The sequence below is a fragment of the Bactrocera tryoni genome, chromosome 4 (assembly GCF_016617805.1).
Source record: "Bactrocera tryoni isolate S06 chromosome 4, CSIRO_BtryS06_freeze2, whole genome shotgun sequence".
Lineage (NCBI taxonomy): Eukaryota > Metazoa > Arthropoda > Insecta > Diptera > Tephritidae > Bactrocera > Bactrocera tryoni.
This window is the reverse complement of record NC_052502.1, coordinates 40,189,972-40,215,465: the sequence shown is the minus strand read 5'-3', so window position 1 is coordinate 40,215,465 and position 25,494 is coordinate 40,189,972. Positions and strand designations below refer to the sequence as shown.

Sequence of the window (25,494 nt, the reverse complement as noted above, 5' to 3'; positions counted from 1 at the left end):
AGCGCGAAAACAAGAACCGGTATTAAGCTAAATTGTAGTATGCCTTATTTGTGCGCTCACTGAGTGTAATTCGCGGTCAGATCAACATTTTCGTCGTTACTGCCGCCGTCATTATAGCCACCACCGTTTGCCAATTTGGCTAGATTCACCTCGTCAGAATTTCGTCTCCGTCAGTCAGTCGTGCACCGTTCAGCTCGGGACTTGTGATTCGCTGGTCGGTTGACCAAAATCTAAGAAAAGGTACTCGATTCGCTGAGAACTCTGCATATACAGATTTTTTCCACTGCAAATTTGCTAAGCAAACACATATTTCAAATAATTTTTGTGAAAAAAGTTCAACAATCAAACTAACTAGCACGAATTTCATTCAGAATATGCAACCCCGCAACAACAGAGTGTTTAATTAGTGAAAAGTGCAAATCGTATCGATTTCTTTGCGAATAAGCGAAAATCTCAACACAACGAAACGGCAAATGTGCTCAAATAGCGGCGATTGTGTTAATGAAATCAAGAATTTGCATGTTTTATGCGTTTACCCCATTTTGGCTTTTAAAATATTCATTATTTATTTAATGATTCATCGAATTAAAGAAAATTTAAAAATTTAGCAATTTTGCAAAAAGTTCTTTTTTAGGCGAAATCTATATGAAAGAATGATGTGGGAGAGCGACTGCGAAAGGACCTGCAAAAAAGTTATATAACTCAGAGCAAGTACTTTGAGAAGCACAGACGATAGAGATAAATATGCACATGTGTAGCTTGACATTAGACAACACGTCGCTTGTGTTTCGCTGGCTCGCTGAGCCGAATCGAGTCGGAGATATACTGAAATTATCCATTGACTGCTTTTGTATACATTAATTTTCTGCTCGATGCCAATATTAGTGGCAATACGAGTGCAGGGTTGAGTAAATAATTTGTTGAAGCACTACAAGCTTGCATACATTGTACCTGTTCTCATTTATAAATTATATATGTACATATGTACATAAATACCATAAATGCCCAGCAGAGAAATCAAACAAGTGAAAATAACTCCCTTATAGCAAAATAAACATGTTAGGACAGTTGCTTGAGCAAAGGCTTATGAATCTTTTTCACATTATAAGTTTCTTAAATTCGACCATAACCTTAGAACTAAACAATTCCTAGTGCTACGTATAATAAATACTAACAATCTCACCGAGAAACTGTGCTGTAGTTGCACATAGAATAAAAAAAACACTACAATAACGGTATATTACATTTGCAGCAGAATTCATTCATGGGGATGTCACTCTCGCTGGTTAATGCACGTACATACATATGTACATATGTGTAAATAGATACAGCTGCAATATCACAATTTAGACACTTGGCTTGAGTTTAGCATTCCATTAGTTTGATTAAGAAAGGACAAAAGATGCATGTGACAGCTGACAGCGCAAATGATCGCCAATAAGAAAATTAGAGAAACACTTAGCTGTCAAATTCGCATATACTATACTTGACAGCAACGCGCGAAGCCAGATAGCTTCGTAACCAGATCAAACTAAAAGGTGATAATCAAAGTGAAATTAGCAAATGGAGCTCTAATTAATTTAATGCGCATCGTTGCATTGAACGTAAACTAACTAAGCTCTAACTTATTAATAACGCCGCATTTTAGAAAAGGCTCTGTTGAAATGAGTACTCGAACACACGAAGTGTTTGTTTCCAATAGATACTTTTTTTAAAATCACCACAATTCAATGGCTACTGATATTGGAAATATTTGCACCGATCGAATTAGATATGTGTATGAAAATGTACATATTATATAGAATACATACATACATACATATGTAAGTGACAAGAGCGTGAAAGTTCAATTGAAATACTTAAGAGAAGTCTAAGTTAAACATACAGTAAAGTCTTTCTTACATACATATGTACATATGTATCTTTATGTGAGTATGTAATTAAACCACAAAGTGAGCTTTTTTTTAAAATTAACGCAGTTAAAGCGTGTTTTAGCCGAAAGCCACGACAATTTCGCCGGTTCGGTGTGGGATAAGATTTATCACCTGTGTACATACAATGATATGTACATATTTACATAAGTGCGAACAAGTTTTTTTTTTAGAAGTCTAGACGAAATTCGTTTACGTGAATAATATCATGTTGCGAAGCTAGAATTATTTCCATTATTCAATTATATAAGGTTGTATTGTTGCTTCTTTCGAGAATATTTTTTAAACCATATCGTCTATTAAGCATTTTTACGTTTTTCTCATGTACTTCTTGTTAAAATTTTGATGATTTTTGATGTTATCATCATGCTTCAACTAAATAAGTTTGTGTCGATAGCCCAAAAACAACAATTTGTCAAAAGTAACTTGGTCCATATTGTCAAAATCAACTGTTTTGTTTTGTTTTTATGATTCAAAAATAATTTTTTCCAAAATGTCAACTAATGAAAATTTCTGATTTTGACATTATGTATACAAACACTTCTTTCGTAAGAGAAAGCAGGTTCCATAACGACACAACCATCTATAATTGAATTATGGTCATCACTAAATAAACATATTTTCTTAGTCTCGAATGTTTGAAAAAAATAGTTTTGAATAATAGCAATAAAGCAAAACTGCTGATCTTGACATTTGGAATTAAAACATGTTTAATAATTTTTTTATTTTATTGGTCTTTTGACACAATCTTGTATAATCGAGTCACAACTAATTCTTTAACCCAGTGAATTTAAACAAAAACTCAATAACTGTCATTGTCATAATGTTAGATTTTTCAAAAATTGGTCCGCGTGTAAAATTTTCCTTTACGATAACTATTCCATGCATCGAACAGATGAGGGAACAGTTCAAATAAACTCAAAATTTTAGTCAAACATACAAACACTCAATGTGTGTTTATTTTTTATCAAAAACAAAGACAAACAACCTATTGCAAGAATATAAAAAAGTATATCTGAATATAGATATGCATTTACGTAGGTACTTATATCTTCAACAATTTTCTTTCAGTTGAGAAGCATTCTTCAACCTTAACCGAAACTTTCCTTTTATGGATCTAATGCACTAATTTCACTTCTCCCGTTCTATTTTGATTAGGAGTTGAAATATTGGTTCGAAAATTTATTAAGTGGTGTTTCACGTTCACTTTTATCTTCGCACATCTTAAATATCTGTTAAATTTAGACAGACAGACGGACTACTAATCACTGTGTAAACACGAATGACTTGCATATTCCTACTTACAAATGTATCAATATGTAAATCAGCAAACCCACTAAGCATGCACGTCAAGTTTAGGTGAAAAAGTATGACAGATCACATGAGTCAATTTGATTTAAACTCGTTTTTTGTGTCTATTACAATTAGCGCTGTGTGAATATCTTCCCATTTGCACATTCAGTATGCACTTTTATGGAAATAACTACTGAAATCATCAGCTTTCACTCGCAATCGTTAACTACGCATTTTCATTATTAGTTTTCAGGATAGCGTTTTCGGTATACAAACGTTCAAATACTAACTAATGCTATAAAATATCAACTACATTTAAAAAAAATCGACTTTGGAGCAGGAGTAAATCTACTTTAACACCAAAGAAAAAAAACTAAAGTTCATTTTAAAGAGAGTTTTTTTTTTGCACACAAGCACAAACGGTCGTTTTTTGGTACAATCATACAAGAGAAAGACAGGTTTCTTGTACCCGAAAATTCACACTGTTTATATGCCTTTTATGCAGTCTTATAACGAATTCTGTCCAGTTGACAGTATTTTACCGGGTTCGTTCCGGTTACATAGACCCGAATGTCGTGGAAACGATTTTTTGTTGTTCTCTTAATCTTACATGGACCAAATAATGAAATGGTATCAATTTCCAACCCTATAATGCCAAAGCTAGCAGTAACTTAATACGGGCAATATACCATATACTATATAATATAGCAAAAACCAATAACAAATAGGACTTGAAGTACAATTCTTTTTTCTGCAATTACTGTGAAAGTTTGACAGTTCGTTGCCTTGATGAGCATACCGCAATCTTGTCTCTATGCCGTGTTGCCGCATTGATAACGGTCTAGTGAATTGTCAATAAAGCAATGTATAGTAAACAGAAAGTAAACACTTTTCATTCAACGATGGAGTGATTTTACTACGAAGTAGTAGCAAAGCCAAGGACAAACGATGAAAGAAGCGATTATTTACACTAATTTTTTTATGTACTTGGTTTGAAGGTATGCGTCACACCAAAGCGACAAATAAACAAAGTAGATCTTAAAGTTGTAATATAATTGATTGTACCAAATTACATACATAAGTATTATATAAAGTCAAAAAGTATTTTCCCAAATCACCTGAACCTTAAATTAATACATATATGTTTGGAGCATTTATTCAATGGAAATCGCACGTGTGTGAAGCATCAAAAGATTTTTTCCTTAGCTTACGGGTTGTATGCTTACCTCATAGAATATATACAACTTTTCCGTACAGCTTGAGCAGAACGTAACCAAATTGGAGCATCTTTTCATAAATAAAACTCTCCTAATTTGAGGTGTAAATTCGTTTCATCGTTTGATTGACGAAAATGGCAGATAGAACAAGTAAAAAATTCTGACGTTATTCGTTATTAACAATAAATTTTTTATTATTTTTTCTTTTGAAGTATTACATGTCCAAATTAAACCAAAAAAAATCTATCTCACATTAAAAAAAAAAATAAAAAAATAATTAAACGTTCACTTAAGACTTCTTGCTATATATAAATACATATACACAAACGTATGTATATGCAGTTGTGCGTAAGGTCGCAAAATCGAAGGAGCGCCAAGTGACGGTCGACACTGAAGAGCGGGTGTGTAGACGCATGCGTCAATCGAATTTAGTTAGGTCAAATTTCAACTTTCGATACATGTACCTACATGAATAACGGCGTTCAAAAGAGTGAATTGTAATCAAGTTCTGTGAAAAGCTTGCTGTTAGTGGTCAATTGGTAACTGTTTGTTGCGGGGTTCTGAAGTAAACTCAGTGATTTGCACCAACACATTGTTCTCATATCACATATAGCCATAAAAGTGCGGAACTATCACGGTAGAAAGACACAATCAACCCTTAAATAGTGCAGCCGAAAAATTAATAGTGAGTGCTTAATTCAGTGCAACAATCAGTTTGATTTGATTCCTATTCCCGTCGTACAACTTTAAACTTAATACAAGTGTGTGTGTATGTAATGGCGTTTTTGCGTTCCATTTGTGCTCAACGTGCCACATCAAATTTGGTTTATAGTCGCAATAAAAGTAATAGGAGCGCAACATCTGCGTGGAGAACGAGTGGTGAGGCCACCGCCACAGCATCAATATCGACATCGGCATCGTTAGGATCAACGAACCAGCAGGAGGTACGTCATGTAAGTAATCGTAAAGCAGACGATCTCAAATACTCAGCGGTATCACAGAGTCAGTTAAGTCGACAACAGCAGCAGCAACGTCAGCTTCTCAGCAGCATTCTCTTCTCACCTGCCTACAACTCACGGCATACACTATTCACGAAAGGTCCGCTTGATCGATCTGTAGTTGCTGCTCGGCAAGAGGCTGAGCCTGAAGTAAAACGACCCCGTTCTCATAAGCCCCCACAACAAGAACAACCAAATGTTCCTGCTAATCCCCAACGTGATCCATTGGATGTCAGTTTCAATGATCCAGTCGCGTCATTCAAGAGCAAAACAACATGGGAGCTGATACGCGCTTACTTGGTATACACCGTTTGTTCCATTGAACCTGTAGTGGAGAACAATCTCAAGGTAAATTGAATCTGCACATATTCTTTCAGAGCACACATGCAATTTTTTAAACCCATCTACTTATACATATATTATCGCATTATAGTGGTCCTGTAGAGTATACATAAACTATAAATAGAACAGATCTAAAATGTCGCTAACGTCAGAATTCTGATATTTCGCCAGAAGTGTTTTCAAAGAATGCATTATTTTTAAATAATATTGTGTTATTTTTATACTATATGCTTATTTATTTCATACTTTTGGAGACACTTTTTAATTATACTATATTCCGTATTCTATAGAAGTTTAGAAAAGTAAGGGCTATGTTTGTATTATGAGAATTGTTTTTTCGTGCTAGCAATTTCAAAGTAACAGAATTACTAGATATATTCAGGATGTGGAAAGTGGGATTATTATTGAACTACTAACGAGTATGCTTAAATACAATTTCATCAATGGACTTGATTTTTTTCCAAATTTGTGAAATTTTTGACAAAATGTGTTTGAAAAAGGAAAATAAATATTATTGGGAAGTGCCATTCTATCATGGTATACCATATGTACATACGAGAAGAGATTAATTTGAATACGAAACAAGGCCAAGTCTGGGTATTGACTGTACCATTATGTTTCTATACGTGAAAAATCTTTAAAAGTTTAAGAGTTAGGGAATTAAATATAGTATTAATAATGTAAATCATATCAGACAACCAGGTCTGTCAAATAGAGGAATAATGAACTTGCAAGTTCTTAACAGAACTACCCAAGTAGCATAGAGTTCTCTATACCAAATTATTATATCAAGAGGATTATAACGAAGGCTAAATTTATTTTTATTTTTTTTTATTAAACTATATAGTATAAAGTACGCTCCAAAGTTGCTGTTTGTAATTCAAAAGTATGTAAGGCAAATCACCCGATTTTCTTTCAAAGGTTCAAGAGGTGGCAAGTACATAAGAGTTTAAAAATAATTTGCTAGATAGCTGGCATAAGCCAACTGTTATCAATGGCACGAGTCAGACGTTTTGGCTTTCACTCGTTGAAAAAAATCAAACAAATGTTGCACTTACATCAGGTGTAGCGATTTGCTCTGACGATGACGGTTGGTCGTGTGATACACCTATTTTCCTCTTTTCTTAGGATGTACAGTATATTTGCACATAATGTACATGCTTACAGGAAAAAGTTTTAAATTATGTGAAACGGGTTCCTCGTGCTTTTGCAAGTAGTGTATGCATATGTAGATATGTATATACACAAGAATTTATGTGTAATATATGGTGGAATTTATTGCCACCGGCATCGCAGGCCTGATAGTGGTGACGCCATCAAACGACAAGCCCCCTAAACCGGCCAACAGAAAGGCATACATATACACGAAAGAACACGAATACTTGCGGTATGTATGTATTCGACGACGAACGAACGTGATAAACCAGAGAGTGCCACCGACCAACCGACAATGGAGAGTACCAGCAAATTGACGCCCACGAGCGCAAACGTCATGCCGTCGCGTGATTCGCTCATGCTGGCGGCCGTAGAAAAGTTTGCGCCGGTTAATGCAGATAAATTTTCAATATGAAAAGATTTTATGGCGCCGGAAATAATGCACACATACATATGTACATAAACTTACATATTTACATGCCAAGTGTGCAGTGGTATGAATTGTCTATGTGTATGTATTTGATTAGCACTTTTTGGATAATTTCGTTGTTCATAGCAGCTTTTTAAAAAGTCACGTGACGTCTCTATTCACTATTTCACGACACCGAAATTATATTTTCGCTGCTGACTGATTACAACGTCCATCGAGATTTTGACTTTACTATGTGTACAAAAGTATTTTCGCTTATCTTAACAACACAAAAAGACGGTAATATGGCTGAGTCAAATGCTATTGAGAGAAATGCCTGTGGTATTCTTTCACATAGTTTTGAATTTTTCCTACAGGGTACGTGCGACGTCATATCAAATTCTTTTGTTGCCAAAATGTGATTATGTTGGCATTGGCGTGTTCTTTTCAGATGATTCACTAACCGAACTTCAACCAGCCGCTTTTATATAATTTGTTTTTCGTTGCAGCAGTTTTATAGTTTAAGAACACTTTCATCTTTAAGCAAACAGCGAAGAATAATGTACTTACTTTTAGTACATGTTTATATGACTCTGCAGTAAGAGGCATGCGTTTAATACGACGTATGTACCTACATATGTACATATGTACATATATGTACTTACTTATCTGCGATAATCATCAAACATATGTATATGTATGAATGTATGCACAATATGCAATCTTTGTATAAAATTTAGAGAATTTCGCGAATGAGAAAAATATTCGTGTTTAAGTAATTTCTTGGAAATTAATTACACAGCTGCAAACATAAAAATAGCAGTGCATATGTAATGATGTACGCAAATGAACGCATGACTGTGCCGCATCTATTCCTAAGTGATTGATTTGCGGTTAGAGGTGCGCCGCTGCGGCTAAAAAATAAAACTTTATGCATTCTAATAACCCTCAAAGAAACGTCAGTGAAGCAATTAACTAATGACACAAATGGCTTCTCACTAGTGTGGACTTCCTTTTCTAGGGCTTCCTTTTCGTAAGCGGCATTATCAAATCGCAATTAGAGCCTTTTTAGGATTCAGAATATTGGTATTGCCTTCAATATATAAAACGTAATATATTCGATTGTGTATAGTTAAGTAATATTAGAAAAATATCTTTTAATTATGGTGACAAACTTTTATTCAAAGCAAAGTAAGTCATAGTGAGTATGCATATTTGTTTGATAATTGCCGTTAAAATATCCACAAATAACTCAATAAATATTTGTAACGTGATCTGATCATGATATAAGAAAAAAGTTACAAAAAATAGTTCTCCATTAAAGCATATTCAAAAATCTACAGTAATGAAATTATTTCATTAATAATAATTAATTTTATATTTCGCTGATTTTACTTTAAGGGGGTATTCTGGTCTAGAAGCATGAATTTCAGGTAATTTTCAAAGTGTCGTAAAAAAGGCAATTGATACATTTTTTTACTAGTTATTTTTTAATTTTAGAAGAGTACAGAAAAAAATTAAAAACTAAAAAACATAAAAAATTTCAAAAATTATGAGCTGACGAAATGGGAGTTCTCTAAAAATTTCCACGTGACCATACCCATGATTTCAACCCTCCTAGAAAAAATTTTTTTTTTACAAAATGCCGACTGCCTGAAAAAAAAAGTTTTTTTGGATCACTTTTTCTGACTATATCGAATTTTTTAAAAATAATAAAAATAAAAATTTGAGGATGGAGCTAGTTCCAACCATAGACAAGCCTATAAAGAAGACTCTATAAAAATTTCATGTAAATCGGTCCAGTAGAACCTGAGAAATCGTGGGTATCGTTCCGAAAAAGTCAGTTTTGAGAAAAACGCGTTTAAAGTTTAGCAGTCAATTCCAGTGAACACGGACGCCACGTCACAAAATCGGCTGTATCTCTGAAAATAAGTAGAATTTTGCAAAATCCTTCCATTGTCATTTTTGAAAGTCTAGACTTTCAAGATATGCAAAAAGAAATCTATTTTTTCGAAATCTGAGACAAGAATACCCCCTTAAAGCTTTATTTTTAAAACATCAATTGCGTACACTAATTCAATTTTAAACAAAATAAAATACTGATGGAGGATACATCTATAAAGTTTTTTCATTTTCATAAATTGTAGCAATTAATTAAATTTAAAAGACCTTTTATCCCATGACAGGTTGTAAATGACAATGCTTTGAAAGGTGATAATCTTTACTGCGACATACGATTTCGACTTAAATTTTTAAGATCAATATGTTTACATTTGAAATTTTTAATTGAATTTATGCAAACATAAAGTAGTATCTGAAATACTTTTTTTTCAGTTATGATTGTCTTCACTTATCTGCTATGATTTCAACTGCGATTTTGTTTTTTTTTGCCACATTTACATCTATGAGCAAAAATTGTAGGACCTTTGTTCATAAGTTGAATACTGACAGTCGGAAAGCTTTGTTTCCCAGACGTTAACGTGGCGTTGTTTTTCGAAAAAATTTAGTGATTTTGAAACCAATCATAATTTCCCATTTTTTAGGCCCAAAGATCTTTCAAATTGGTTTTCCCTGATTCTACCGATATCGCAACGATGCCAGTTAGATTTCTGACTGTTAATCGGAGATTCTCAAGCATAAATACTTGTATTTTATTGACGTTCTGATCGTCAGTTGATATTGATGGCCGTGGTTCGTCATCAACGTGTTCTCGTCCTTTTTTGAATACCAAATTTAATAAAACTTCTTTGTTGAATAATTCATTGTAAAAATCGCCGAATGTATTATACTTTATGTACTTCAGAAAGACAAGAGGATATACACACTAATGATTATTTTGATATGGCATTTGGCACAGTTGCCACTGACAGTCATACCTTGAAAAAAATATTTCGATGGTGCGCAAAAACGCCTAATTTGAATAAAAATAAACCGTTGTTGCTTTCATTAATTGGTCTCTTGTTGCGACATTGCAAACTAATTGGTTAACTTGGATATTGAACTCTTCCACTATTAGAGGAATTCAAAAACTCAACAAAATTTAGTTCACATTCTTTTTGGTTAAGAAACCGTAGCATAGGAAGTTATAAAAATTTTCTGTTTCCGGTCATCTGTTTCTGGTTAATTTTATGGCAGCGTCATTTTTTATTCCAAATAATTGGCAAAAACATCTATTGAAGGTGCATGTCTGTTTATGATATCCATTGATCTTCCAATGAAAATAAGTGTTTATAGACCTCAAGATAAGAATCAAGTGAATGCGCAATAATATGTTCCAAATATATGGTATACGTATAACGGTGTTATTTATAATCGGAACAATTGTCTCAATGGTATGATTCAAGCTGTATTATTATATTAACGGAATATATTATCTCACTGATGGTCGGAGGTCTCATGAAAATACTATTGGGGTACTCAGAACATGTCATAAAGCAACGTAAAATCATAATTTTCTTTTTTTTTGTTGTTGGATTGCATACTAAAATAAGTTTACGCAAATACAACTTTGAACGCTATGTTTTCGGATCCTTATAACTTATAACCTTATGATACTATGCGAAACCCCTATACATACATATGTATTTTTATACTCTTGCAACCAGTTGCTACAGAGTATAATAGTTCTTTTCACCTAACGGTAAAATTCGGATGACTATCTGATCGAGTATTATTCCTAAGGTGAACTTTATATGTGTATATATATTTATATTTCATTATTCTAGTAATTTCGTATATTATTTCGTGCGAAACACGTGAACGGTGTGTTTAAAAAGTTCCACTTAAGGGCCATACACCAGCATATGTAAAATCAACACATTTTATCTATTTAGCGTCTGCAAATACACACAAACAAACAAACGTAACAATAAGTACTTGCTGCAATAACAAAAACAACTGAAAATCTGACAATCCGACAATTTCAATTTGGCGACCGAGTGTTTAAGATAATTTGTGGCAAATCGTCGTGGGTTGAAATTAGGTGAATGACTGCGGCCTTGACGTTGTGACGATTGCACGTTGCGCCGGTTCGACAGTTAACTAATTCATCCCACCACTGTCATTATATACATATGTACATAGGTATTTCGAGTACAAACTGGCCACACATATACTCGCTTTCTACGTGCATATTGAGACATCTGTTCATATGTATATGTGTGCGTGCTGAAATGTTCCTAAGAGAAAATTGCACGTCAATTGTGAGCCATGAAAAATATAGAAATATTTGACAGAAATAGATTCACAAGCAAAAGCGCAAAATTTTTATTTTCCAAACTCGCATCCTTACACGTTCGTTATGTACGTTCAAAGTTCGCGCTGTTGAAGATATAATTATATAGTAAATAAGTATAATATACTATACTAATGTGTATATACATACATATTATGTGCCATATATCGATAGCTAGGTTCTACTGAGAAAGGTAGGAGTTACAAAAAATATTTTCATGCATAAACATTGCCGAAGTCAGTGGATAAATTATCATAAATTATATTTTCTTTCAGTAGTTAAATAAATAAATGTACTTATGTATGTATATATTTATGGCAATGAATTATCATTTATATTTTAGCATAGAAAATCGCTTTTTTGCATTCGTCTGCCATTTTCTAATTTCATTACACAACAATTAAAACATTTCGTTAATATTTTATGAAGCAATAGTTGGCATTTACAACCTTATCCCTGCGTAGCAGTAATTATTAATGCTCAGAAATTTTAAATTAAGAACTCAACACAGGAATCTTAAATTTTGCCACCTGTTTCTGATATTTCAAAAATTTAATTTCTACATTGGGGTTGTTCTTGAAAGAGGTAATAAGATGAATGACTTGTTTTAACTTTCTCCGCATGTAATTTTGACGTCGACGGAAGACGGTTTCAGAAGGGTTCAAGATGCAAAGTTTCCGTTGAAGATGTAGTTGAGTGCGAATGTGCACATACGTAACTAGACCTTAAGGAGTTTCATGGGTTTCCTCGGGTAAAAAAAATAGCGTTTTTCAATAATTTTTTTCTTATATGAAAAATGAAATATTATATTGTTTTTGTTACAACATACACTATTAAGTAAGAAATTCTGAAATTTTTGGAAAAAATATTTTAAACTCAGCCATTGCGACGCTATTTCCAGTAACCGGTGACAGATAAACTCCTGCCTGGATCATCTAAAGTGAAAAAATATGTGTTTTAGTTAAAACCTTAACTTAGAACTTGGACGAAGAAAACAGAAACTGAAAATAAGATTTGTGGCAGACATTTTTACAAAAAAAAAAAAACAAATTTTCAATGAAAATTTTGCGACATTTTTTTTTCAAATAGTTGCAACCGAAAAAAATCTTTCTTCGAAGGCTTCAAAAATAGAGTTTCGACAAAAACGCGTTTAAAGACGGCGCACTTAGCCTAGCTAGCCTCGAGCACACAAGTTATCAAAGCTGTATCTCCGAAACTATTACTCGGATCAACTTGAACATTTAGGACAATATTCCAGAGGTGTTGTAGAATTTAATAAAACAATAAAAAAATTGATTTTTTGAAACTCGTAAACCCTTTATGTAAAATAAACGACATGGAAATATTGCAAGGCCGTGTAAATTCAATTTCAGTATTGTTGTTTGAAAGGCTTCTGTAACTAGACCTTTAGATATAGTCGCTAAAATAACTAAATTTTACTTATTTTTGATAACTGTAGTTTATTAGTATTTTGTAATTATGTTAAACGATTATTTATTCGTTGGTATGTAATATATTCAAAAAGACGTCTCCTTATTTCACTATAGAAACCGAAAAATTATGATTTCACGCCAAAATTTCGAAATATATAGTACATGCATAAACAGTGACTACGCTTTTTTAATCTTATTTTCTCAGTCTTTTCTGAGGCCTACAATTGAGCAAAAACGTTATATGTGATGAATAAGACTTGAATAATACTGTTATAGGGGTTGGGGTTTAGAAAATACACATTTTTGAAGTGTGAAGTGTTTTCCTTCTATTAAGAACCACCCTAAGATAAGCTATTTTGACTATATTAATGAATAGATAGCTTAGGCAATATGTTGTGTCACAAATATTTATTATAAATAATTAATACATTTATATTTTATTTACATATACCTTAAACGCACATTTGATAACCATCATTTTGTATATACCACACACATCACAGCTAATGAAGATCGCCAATACATTGCTCGGCGACAAATTGTTTACAATGCTGATGAAGGCTACGTTCTACGGTCATTTTGTAGCTGGCGAAGATCAAGTCAAAATCATCCCAACACTAGAAAGGTAATTTCCAAAGTAAACGAAACTAACACTTCTTTCTATTTTTGTTATATTTTCACATGCGCCAACCCCATATTCATGCCACACCGATAATTGCCCGCTTTCGACAAACGCAATAAATCCCCCGCAAACGCTGCAATACAATCACAATTGGCGCTTGGGGCTACGACTCTTGCTAACGGCTTTCGTGCTATGCTGCCGCTTTTCCTAGATAATGAAAATTACACGCGCTTTAATAGGTGACCGGCTCTTTGCGTTACTGATGAAGTTATCTTTTTATGGACACTTTGTTGCGGGCGAAAATAGACGTACTATCGTGCCTACTCTTGAAAGGTTTCTATTATTAATTTCACATATGCGAGTTTATAATATATTCATGCACATACATACAACATATGTATATCTTCGTATCTACTCGGGTAATAAAGCATGTGGCATGACTTTAACAATTAAAAAAAAATACAATTCACTAAAACTTAACGATCGAACCATTAAATAATTATCAAATTATTTCTGTGTACACATATGACACACACACACACAAGCATAGAGTAACTAAATATAGCTGTGTCACATGACACTGACCCATAGTGGTTGGGTAATTTTAACTAAACCGAACAGCATCAATAATCCATAATCATGCATATGTATTTGTGAATCCCCGCACTCACCACCGCAATTGAAATTGTATAGTCAAACTGTTACTCGTGACACTTACTTGGCCATTATTTCGCTCTCAACGGCGCAGCTCTATTGAAAATACCTTCGTGCATTTATATATGTAAATACTATATATGTATGTAAGTAAGTGCTGGTGCAAACCCAGAAAGCCTACTGCAGTTATGTCACACCTCACTTGACTACTCGCATCTAATAGACCATTGCTTTCCATACAAAATCCGCATGTAATAGTGTGTGCCCTTAAGTGCCGTAATAACTCTCATTCATGACAAATACGAAAGCCAACAAAATGCACATGCAACTTAATAACCGTTAACACACACGTGCGATTATATGCTATTTATGGATTTTGCTAAATGTTATGGAAACTTTCCAGGTTGCGCTCGTTTGGCGTTAAACCGATTCTCGATTACTCTGTGGAGGAGGATCTCTCTCAGGAAGAGGCTGAGAAACGTGAAGTTGAGTGAGTTGCCACTATTTCTACTTGCTGGGTGATTACTTACAATTTTTTCTGTTACAGATCTTCAGTTTCTAGCGCTGGCGATGTCAAAGATGATGGTACGATAGCGCAATATCATGTGGAGAAGTCCTTTGCCGACCGTCGTTACAAAGTGAGCAGTGCCCGAACTTACTTCTACTTAAATGAAGCTACTTGTGAGCGTAACATGGAGATTTTCATAAAATGCTTGGAAGCCGTCTCAGGTAAGAGAGCAAGAGAGTTGCCGAATGTCTAAAAGTAATGCAATTATTAGTGCTTCAAATATACTAATATCATAAGACTAATCAAAGTGATGTTGTAGTGGTTAAACGAGTTCACAACAAGAAAAACCTATCTCGCAAAGCAATCGACCCACGGCAATCAACGGCGAACCTCCGAACCTATTTCCACTATGAAAAGCTTTTTATAATATTACTCCCAGTATACAGTATACTTTGAACTAGACGAATAATGTCTATAATGATATTTAGAGACATTTTTGTACATTCTATATGTATGAGTACAACTGGGAGCTTCATTCGAATCTCCCATCTATCTGAATACTCCAATATATAAAGACATAGGGATAGGATCTTTTATACGTTAGAATAAAAACACGTAAAGAAGCTCGAACAAGGTTACAATGATTATGTGTTCCTGTGTTCCCTCTTTGTTTAAAGATGTTTTGAAAAACGTCCACGATCCTTTTTTATTTTGAAAATCAATTTGAAATAATATCCGAATATTAACAAAAACTTCGCATATCTTGATCAATTAATATGGATAAATATGCATATAATCCCAATTTTGTAGAGACCAACGTAAGACATTCATTTGCTTTAATTACGTAATAAAATTTCTTATTTTATTGCAACTTTTTGAAATCCACTCCTTTCTTCCTGATCTTATTTCCATAAATTTTCAAGCTTATAACATTATAACAAAATCGGTTATCGCCTTTCCCCAATACTGCTACTACTCGTATTACTGCATTGGTGTAGACCAATTTCGATTCGTCGAGATAGCATTCCACTCTGACCAACGTAGCACCTGTTATGAAGAGTGATTTTGCGTTGTGTTCAAGGCTGATTTTGTTGGTGTTGTTAATGTTGGCTCCAAGATAAACGAAATTATCTACAACTTCAAAGTTATGACTGACAATAGTGCCGTAGAAGTCAGGACACGAATGCGCTGACTGTTTGTTTGATGACAGGAGATAAGTCTTGTCCCTGTTCATCAGCAGGCTCATTCGCTTAACTTCTTTGTCTAGCCTGGGGAAAGCAGAACTATCGACGATTGTGATCAGATCAATATCATCGGCATACGCCAGCAATTGTACACTCTTGTAGAAAATTGTACCTTGTCTATTAAGCTCTACGACTCTTATTACTTTCTCCAATATTAGGTTGAAGAAATCACACTATAAGGAGTCGCCCTGTCTTAAGCCTGTGTCAAACGGCTCGGAAAAATTCTTCTCAATTCTGACTACGCTTATGGTATTGTCCAGCGTCAGATTACGTAGCCGTATAATCCTACCAACTGATATTATTATTGACATTTTCACTTCTATACAAACTTTCTACGAAGAAATGTTTAAAAAAATCTTTAAAGCACAGAAATTAGAATTGTAGGATCGTCTCTGATTCTGATGTTAAGATTAAATAAAACACATCATTTTGGTCGAAATGGCTTCTGTGTTTTTTTTGTTATGCAGATAATTTTACGCCATTGCATATCTCTATATGTCGCCTAAACACGTAAAATATGAGGCGGCCCAACTTTTTGTTGGGAATTGAGATAGTCGTCGTTCTACACTTTGTTATAAAGAAGCCTAGTAATGTAAGCTACCAACTTTGTGAAAGTGCTGGCGAGAAATGCATCCACCCCAACTCATTCTTCCAAGTAAATACTGATACAGTAATAATCCCACAATAGAAGAACAAGTTAAGGCTTAGCGCCAAATGCCGTGTCCCACTTTAGTGAAGATTTAAAATATTGATTTTCGAATATATTCGAAATTGTTTGCATTCCAATTGCGTTTTAAAATTTAAAAACAGTTTCTTTGTTTTGCTTGTGTTGTTGTAGTATGTTCGCACATAAAATCTTTTAAAACTGTGAAGAATATATTTTCCTTGCATAAGGTTTTCAATGATTGACTACATAAATGCCTTTGCATGTATAAGCTTATACTCATTATGAGTCGCAATGTTCTAAATATAAATCACTTGTGCAAACAAATTATGTACAGATTTTCATAAATACATACATATGTATGTGGGTTTATACCACGAGCTTTTGCTATCAAAATACCAAATTTGTTTTTCGCACAAAAGAAAATTGCGTTTAAAAGAATGTTTTCGTTTGTTTATACCTCCTTGTGACAATTTAAGATTCTATGAATATTCTCATAAATGTGTTAGACCAGCTCTTGAAGGTATTTGTAGTTGCAATTCAAATTTAGAAAAAATAGGTAAAATTTTAAAAACATTTAAAGGAAATTTTATTAAGAACTCTTCACCAACTACAAATTAATTAATGCAATGAAAACTTCCGTTACTCGTTAAGCAAAAAACTGTGAACATATTTCCTTTACGTATCAAGGCTTAGACCCTAGTTGTTTCTACATTATTTTTTAATTGAATACCCAAATAATCAATTAATCAAGATAATTAATCTAAGTATAAAAACAGTATTTCCAAAGTAAAACCGACGATAGTAAACTAATAAATATTGAAATCGGTGAACTTATTACAATTAAGAGGGATTCTTCCTGTTGGGACTTAAAATGAAATTTGAAAATTGTCAAAGCAACAGAATCCAATAATAGTATTTCATAAAAAACTGCCATTTTATGCTCATGGGAATTGGTTCTAGGAATTCTGCACAGGGTGAAGCAAGCTAAGGATCACAAGAAATAATTTTATGAATGCTAATGGCTACAACTACTACTAACAGTAAAATAACGCAAGGAAACAGGACCGTATTATAAAACAAAACTACAATTTCGTGAGAGAAGTACTGGTGTGTGAGGGCAGCCTGTCTGATTAAGTATATGTCAATAAAAACGATTAAAAAGTGTATAAAACACTGACTCTTTCCCACATTTTGAACAAGTTTAAGGGGGGTCCAACAAGACAATTTCCCATTCATGCCGCAAGAGTCGTAAAACAGCGGATTAAAGACCAAAATTTTGAAACGATTGCGTAACCACTATATTGACCTGACCTAATCTTTAACAACACATGTTGAGTTTGTTCTGTCGAAAAGTATACGAAGATGGGACAGAAATTAAAGACACTGAATGTCTTAGTGGTCATCAATAGAGTCTTGGCCCTTATATCAATGACAGTTGATATACATTTTTTATAATTTGCAAAATAAAAAAATAAGAAAAAACAAATAAAAAATAAACAAATTGTCATAATTTTCTGCTAGTGGAGGGGAAAAAACCTAGTCCTCATCCTTAGGATTTCTACCTTTGTGAGCATTTGAAAAAGAAAATAAATAAGAAAAGACTAAGTTTGGATGTAACCAAACATTTCATACTCTTGCAATTTATGTCTCTTAATCTTATTAAGATAACCCACAGATTGGCCGATTGGGCCAATGGGTTCAACACATTTGTAACACACAAACATTCTACTACCAGGAAAGAATTCTCTCTGAATTTGAATTATATATCTCTTTTAACGATATTTTCAGTTAAAAGTCAACCAACTAGGTTCACATCTTCAGTAGCTGGCTTGAACAGTTTTGGTTCGATTTGGACAAGTTTTAGTCGTAAGGTAGCACACCTCAAAAGTACTATTCGTGCAAAGTTTTTCCCTGATATATTGATTATTCATTTGTATACTGGAAAGATATATACTGGAAGTTTCATATGGAATTTAAAATTGTATTATATGAAAAATAGTCGTGGCTTTTTCGAGATCAATTTTTTTATTTTTCACTAGTTTAGTTAGTTAAAAATATTTTCCTAGACGAATTTTTCAAAATTCGATATATCTATTTCCCAAGTTATACTGAACCTTCCCAATTGACTCAAATTATTTACGAAATTTTCGAACAAGTTTAAAAAAAGTGGAACAAAACTTTCTTCTACCATCAAACTTTGTTTTTTATTGACAGTAAACTAATCTTTGTAACAAAAATTCATCAAAATCTATGGTTTGACTTTTCGTTCGAATCGTTAAAAAAAGTTTATTTGTTATATTAAAATAATTCTTATTCAAGTTATTCGGTTTTTATTGCTAAGTTAATGTTATGTTACACTGCTTATTTACTTTAGTACTAAATTTATTTTTAACACATTATTAATTTTTTCCCTCACCAATGAATTCACTCAAATTTGGTGTACTGCTTATGAAATAATATAATCGCACCAATCAAAACCAATAATTTCCACTAACCCACTAACAAAGATGACGATCACAAAACTGTACCCCGACCCGTTGCTGAGGGTAAGCTAAAATTGGAATTACATAGATATACAATGTTTGTATTCTAGCTTGGCCAAACATTTAACTTTTTGTACATACGAATAAATGTTTCGTCCTATGTATGAATGTATGTACACTTGTAAGCCCACTGAATCTGCTGCCGTGGCATACAAATAGAATAGTATTCCCGCAATGTAAATACATATGTATATAAATGTACATAATATATATATTAAGCTATATAAAGTAGTAGCATCCATCGCTCTAATTGTCGTGCTTTTAATTGATTTCGTTCCACCTAGGCGCCACTTTTGGTACGGGTATTACGGCAATTAAGCTTACGGCGCTTGGACGGCCACAGCTTTTGGTGAGTTTGAAAACGCCATTACAAAGACTTAACTTTATAATAAACAATTTTGGGATTCCCTCTTTTCAGCTGCAAGTTTCGGAAGTGATAATGCGCACTCGCAAATACATGGAGGACCTAGTCGGTGGTCAGGGTAATGTACTGACTCATCACAAAACGATTAAAGATCTGGAAAAGTACTATTCCAGTTTGGGTGACAATAAAAATGTGCAGGATTTCTTGAAGAATGTTACTTCGGACAAGGAAGGGTGAGTTCCGCATCGATATTGCATATGAACATGAGCTATAAATACATCTTTTCTTTGAAGTATTCTCCACTTATTCCCCTGGTCTGGCATTGTGGATGAGGACTCGCAGTTGAGTGACACATTCCGTGTTCCAGACCCACAGACCGGACAAATGCGTCGACTGATCTCACAGATTCCGCCCAAAGAAGAGGAAATGTTCAGGAATATGATTCGCCGTGTCAATACAATTGTTAAAGTAATTACTTTCCTTCAACTTTACCTTTTTGTTTGACTAATTTTGTTGCTTTGTAGGCCGCTGCGGATCTGGACGTGCGCATAATGATCGACGCTGAACAGACATATTTCCAACCTGCCATTTCGCGCATCACTTTGGAAATGATGCGTAAGTACAACAAAGAGAAGGCCATCGTATTCAACACATATCAGTGTTACTTGCGAGAAACCTTCGGAGAGGTAAGAAATAGTCTCTTAAATGTCGGGAAATTTCCATGAACTCATTGACTACCTCATTTACTGTAGGTGTGCACTGATCTGGAGCAAGCAAAACGTCAGAACTTCTATTTTGGCGCCAAATTAGTGCGTGGCGCCTATATGGAACAGGAGCGAGAACGCGCGGCTAGCATGGACTATCCGGATCCAATCTGCGCCAATTATGAAGCCACCACTGATATGTACCACAAAACATTAACTGAATGTCTGCGAAGAATAAAAGTGAGTAAAACGATGAATATTTGTGTTTTCAAAACGAAACTGAAAATATTCTCTGCTTCACTTATTTATAGTTATTGAAAGACTCCGGTGAGGACGCTAAGAAGATTGGAATTATGGTGGCATCACACAACGAGGACACAGTGCGTTTTGCTATCGAAAGAATGAAGGAAATTGGTATTTCACCCGAGGATAAAGTCATCTGCTTTGGTCAATTATTAGGAATGTGCGATTATATCACCTTCCCACTAGGTACGTATGAGCTCTTACACCAGAGAGCCACATATACAATAAGTAGTAGACAGTCGTCTAGTTCCATAGCGCGATAGCGAATGACGTTAAAAATATTCTCTCCAAATTGGAACTAGATAGCTTCAAACCTCTTCCTTTCAGAGTGGAAACCGTTTTGAAAAACAGCATTCTGAGAAAAATGCGTTTAAATATTGGAGTCGCTACGTTCCCCACTCTCTTCCCTTTCTACAAGAAACGCTGTAGCGACCGTAGTAAATCAACAAAAAAAACTTTTTTCCATTCATCCGATTGTTGGCCTTTTGCATGTCAAACTCATAAATCCATGTCTCATCGACAGTTGTGGGATCGGAATTCGTAGTATTAAACTTGTCCAAAGAGACCGGTTTACGGTAAATTCAGCTTTAACAGGTCGAGTATAGCAAGAACGCGTTTTATACCCAAAATATTCAACATATCAAGCACTCTTGCCATTTCCCTAACACTTACCTGACGATTTTCAAGCACCATATCTTTCACTTTTTTAACATTTTCATCATTTGAAGAGTTCGAAGGTCGTTCAGAACGAGGCATGTCTTCAACGATCTCTCGACCGTAAGTCTTTTCCAACATTCGCAACAATTCCGCACACGAAATTTGGTTTTTCTTCTTCTTCTTGTTAATTGGCGTAGACACCGCTTACGCGATTATAGCCGAGTTAACAAGAGCGCGCCAGTCGTTTCTTTTTTTCGCTACGTGGCGCCAATTGGATATTACAAGCCAAGCCAGGTCCTTCTCCACTTGGTCCTTCCAACGGAGTGGAGGTCTTCCTCTTCCTCTGCTTCCCCCGGCGGGTACAGCGTCGAATACTTTCAGAGCTGGAGTGTTTTCGTCCATCCGGACAACATCACCTAGCCAGCGTAGCCACTGTCTTTTAATTCGCTGAACTATGGCAATGTCGTCGTATCCTTTCATTGGGGGTGTTTTTTTACGTGGCGGGTCCCAAACCCAGCGCAATTTAAATAAAGATTTGTAGCCCAATGTGTTTTAAAATATTGGAGAGATATGTAACTGCGGTGTATTTCAGGTCAAGCCGGCTACTCAGCGTACAAGTACATCCCCTATGGACCAGTCAATGAAGTTTTGCCATATTTGTCGCGGCGAGCACAGGAGAATAAAGGTGTCTTGAAGAAAATTCAAAAGGAGAAACGCTTGCTACTTTCCGAAATCCGACGTCGATTTTTGACAGGCAAAATGTTCTACAAACCTAAGGGCAACTATGTGCCCATATAAACTTGCCCCACTTAAAAGGTCCATCACACAAATCCAAAACAAACTTACATACACACACATACATACGTCGAGCATACAGAGAGAACACAAAGGTGAAATCAACAAGGTAGAGGACTTGGGAATCACCAATTGCCGAACACAGATGCAATAAAACATTGCTGAAAAATCAAAATGTGTAAGATTTTATTTATACAAATAAATCCTTAACCGAAACACACAACAAATTGATATTACGAAATATTTGTATCTATAATAAATGTGAAGCCACTGAGATAAAACGAAAAATGTTAAACATTAGACTTACATACATACCTAAAAACTGTATCTAATTTTCGAGAACAACAACAACATCACATTTGAGGACTGCTACTGTCTACTTAACGATATATTGGCACACGTATACTCAAACATACGTGTATGTGTATGTATGCTGAAGTGAAATTAAAGTGTAGCTTCGTCTGAGACAGTCTTACGCACGCAAACATTGTGGACTCACTGGAAAGAAAAGACACAGTTGGGTGCATGTATGTGTGTACGAACTGCGAAAGCATGATCCTCGAACGCTGCTCGAAAATTCAAAAATCTCGTCACTATTTTACTTTAAGTTGATCGATCTAGTTCGTGTTTTACTTATAAGACATATTTTGTGGTGGCGCGTTTTATCCTTAAGAAACTATGCTAACGTATGCAACATACCTCTTAGCGCTGCAAGTGCTGCTCGTATTAGTTTTATTATTTTAATTATATAAGCGCGATAGATCTAAGCACCTCTCTCCCCACATGTATTCGAGATGTTTCAGTCCTAAAATATATTTTTAGCAATATCTAGTGGAATCGAATGTAAATTAACTCAATGTAAACATTTAGAATTTTATTTCGAGAGAGTCTTTTAGATCATTGAATGCACCTACACATACATACAGATATTTAGTATAATTTCTTGTTAAAATCATATGGTAGCTTATTATTTAGTTTTGTTTGGCGCCTAAATATATGCTTTATGACTATATTCAAGTATTATAATAAATAATAAACAAGTGATTGTAATGCCCAAAAAGCTCATGCGCTCCGCAAGCTTCAGTTTTATTGATTGCCATTCTGTTCAGTAAATATTTAATTTCAGCCAGTAAAAAAACGAAAGCAAAAGCAAAAAACGACCGCCGCACTTTGCATTCACTATATAAAATGTAGTAAATGTTGACTTTTTCGATATTGAAATGACAATAATAAACTGTTAAAGTGGACTAAGCATCGTTAGGAGCACATTTACAAGAATATATGGACATACTTTAATAAACAAAATGTGTAATTTAAAAAAAATAACGAATTTTCGAAGCAGCCGTGCCGGAATTAAATTTCAATTATTGTCTATACCCCAATATTTACCATATTTACCCAAAGAAAATAAATGTTGATTACGAAACTTAAATCTACTATGCTATATTGTAATTGTAAATGTAACGGACTTTTTTTTTAGTTTTAGTCAGCTTCAATTAGTGTTTCTAAAATATGTGCATATTAAAAAAATAACTATAAACCAGAAAGTATGCTAGAAGTTGCTCGAGAACTTATACTGAAAAACTGTAAACAGTTACTAATGCTTTATCATGTCGAATAGGGGGATTCAAAACAGTTAGCAAGTTAAGCGTTAATGGTAAACTGTTCGTATACATATGTATTTATTAAATTCCATTATACAAGAAAAATTCCTTTATTTCAGTGTTGAATAAAATAAAAAATAAATAAAATAAAAAAATCAATAAAATTACATTTTAACCGTTATTATTTGGCCACTTTGATGGGAAAAACACATTAAACTACAATTTTATGTAAGGCATACCAGAAATAGGGTCTGTAAGTTTGTATTCTACAGCATTTGGTAAACTAATACCATAAACAGAGCTTATAAGGAGTAGACCAAGTAGAGGTACTTTTTTTGATAGCCCTTTAACGAACAGATCTCGCGTGAGTCGTGTCAAGCGACATGTTAAATTTTTTCAGAATTGTTTGGCATTTTATCATGAAAAGACTTAAGCCTGAACAACGTTCAACTTTATTACGAAAATTCACGTTCTGTAAAGAATGTGTTTCGCGCGCATCGCTCAACTTATGACGTATGGTCAACATAATCGGCCTACTTACACAACACTATCACCCACCTTGAGACCCAGCATTCACTATTGAATAATATTCAACCGAATAGACTATGTACGTCCGGCACGCAGTGAAGAAAATATAGCAGTTGTAGCTGTGAGTGTACACGAACATCGTGGAGAGTCGATTCGGCGCCGTTCGCAGCAATTCGGACTGACGTATAGAACAACTTGGCGCATTTTGCGTCGAAATCTTAATTAAAAAGCGAACAAAATACAGCTTGTGCAAGAACAGAAGCCACTCGAATTTCTCAAGTAGTGACATCGCTGCGATCTATGGGCTCTTCAAAAGTTCAAACTTTTATGTGAACAAGCAAAATTACTGCCTTTTCAGAAAAAACAACGGATTGGTGTGGTTTGTAGGCTGGTGGAATCATCGGTCCGCATTTCTTCAAAAACGATGCCGGTGACAATCGACTATTTGATGCCTGAAATTGAAACTCGTGATCTCGGCGGCTATTGGTTTCAACAAGAGGGAGCCACTTCACACACATCACACCAGTCAATGGCTTTATTGCGAGAACACTTCGGTGACCAGATAATTTCACATTTTGACGGATGGACCATCTGAGACGTAGCCACGGCCAACATTTGAAAGAGATAAACTTCAAAACATAAATGACAAAGAATACTATTTTGATTGATAATAAACATTCCCTATTAAATTTGAATTTTCTGTGTTTTTTCTTTAAAAAAGTAGGGAACCGCAAAATGGATCACTTATTAATTAGTAAACTGTCTCATCAACCAAACTCGACAAAGACATGGCATTTTAGCACCGAAAAAACTGAAAAACAAAAAAAATGCTAGTAAGAATGATAACAATAACTAATCTCATGTCATTTTTTAAAAAAATCTTTTGATCGTTAACCAATTTATGGTTTCCTAAATGGGTACATCCGTTGGGGAAAAATTCGAAAATATGAGTTCCAGCACATACCCACTCATCTCGCTTTTGCTTTTGCTAATAGCATGCAGTAACATATTTTTAGTATATAAAAGTTCATAAGTTCTTTCGAAAGAAGTTAGTTGTACACTTCATGTCTCGCAATTCGTAATTACGAGAAGTAATAAAATATTTCGAGGTGCATAAAGCAATGTATAGCAAGAGCTACATTTTTGTACCAAAGTTATGTTTATAATTTTATAAATATTAAACAATAAATTTTATGTGATGAAAAAGTTACATGTGAGATTTCTTGTTAAATAAAAACATATTCTTCAAAGCTCTTATCCTTTTTTAGGATATTCCCTCTTTAATTTTT

At 34.3% G+C, this 25,494-nt stretch overlaps 1 protein-coding gene across 2 annotated transcripts; it reads left to right on the top strand.

The window, feature by feature from the left end:
* The first annotated feature begins 135 nt into the window (after positions 1–135).
* On the top strand, positions 136–23,509 carry LOC120774100 (proline dehydrogenase 1, mitochondrial). Of its 2 annotated transcripts, none has more exons than XM_040103454.1 (12): positions 136–240; positions 5,055–5,787; positions 13,846–13,967; positions 14,692–14,778; positions 14,836–15,017; positions 19,535–19,599; positions 19,669–19,847; positions 19,908–20,082; positions 20,139–20,300; positions 20,367–20,558; positions 20,630–20,807; positions 21,871–23,509. In XM_040103454.1, exons 2-12 carry the CDS (start codon positions 5,218–5,220, stop codon positions 22,074–22,076), a joined length of 2,118 nt encoding a protein of 705 aa, XP_039959388.1. In that variant the 5' UTR covers positions 136–240; positions 5,055–5,217; the 3' UTR covers positions 22,077–23,509. The 2 variants fall into 2 exon arrangements, with proteins under 2 accessions (XP_039959388.1, XP_039959387.1); XM_040103453.1 differs by lacking the exon at positions 13,846–13,967 and adding an exon at positions 13,516–13,637 and having other exon boundaries at positions 137–240.
* Positions 23,510–25,494: the final 1,985 nt, after the last annotated feature.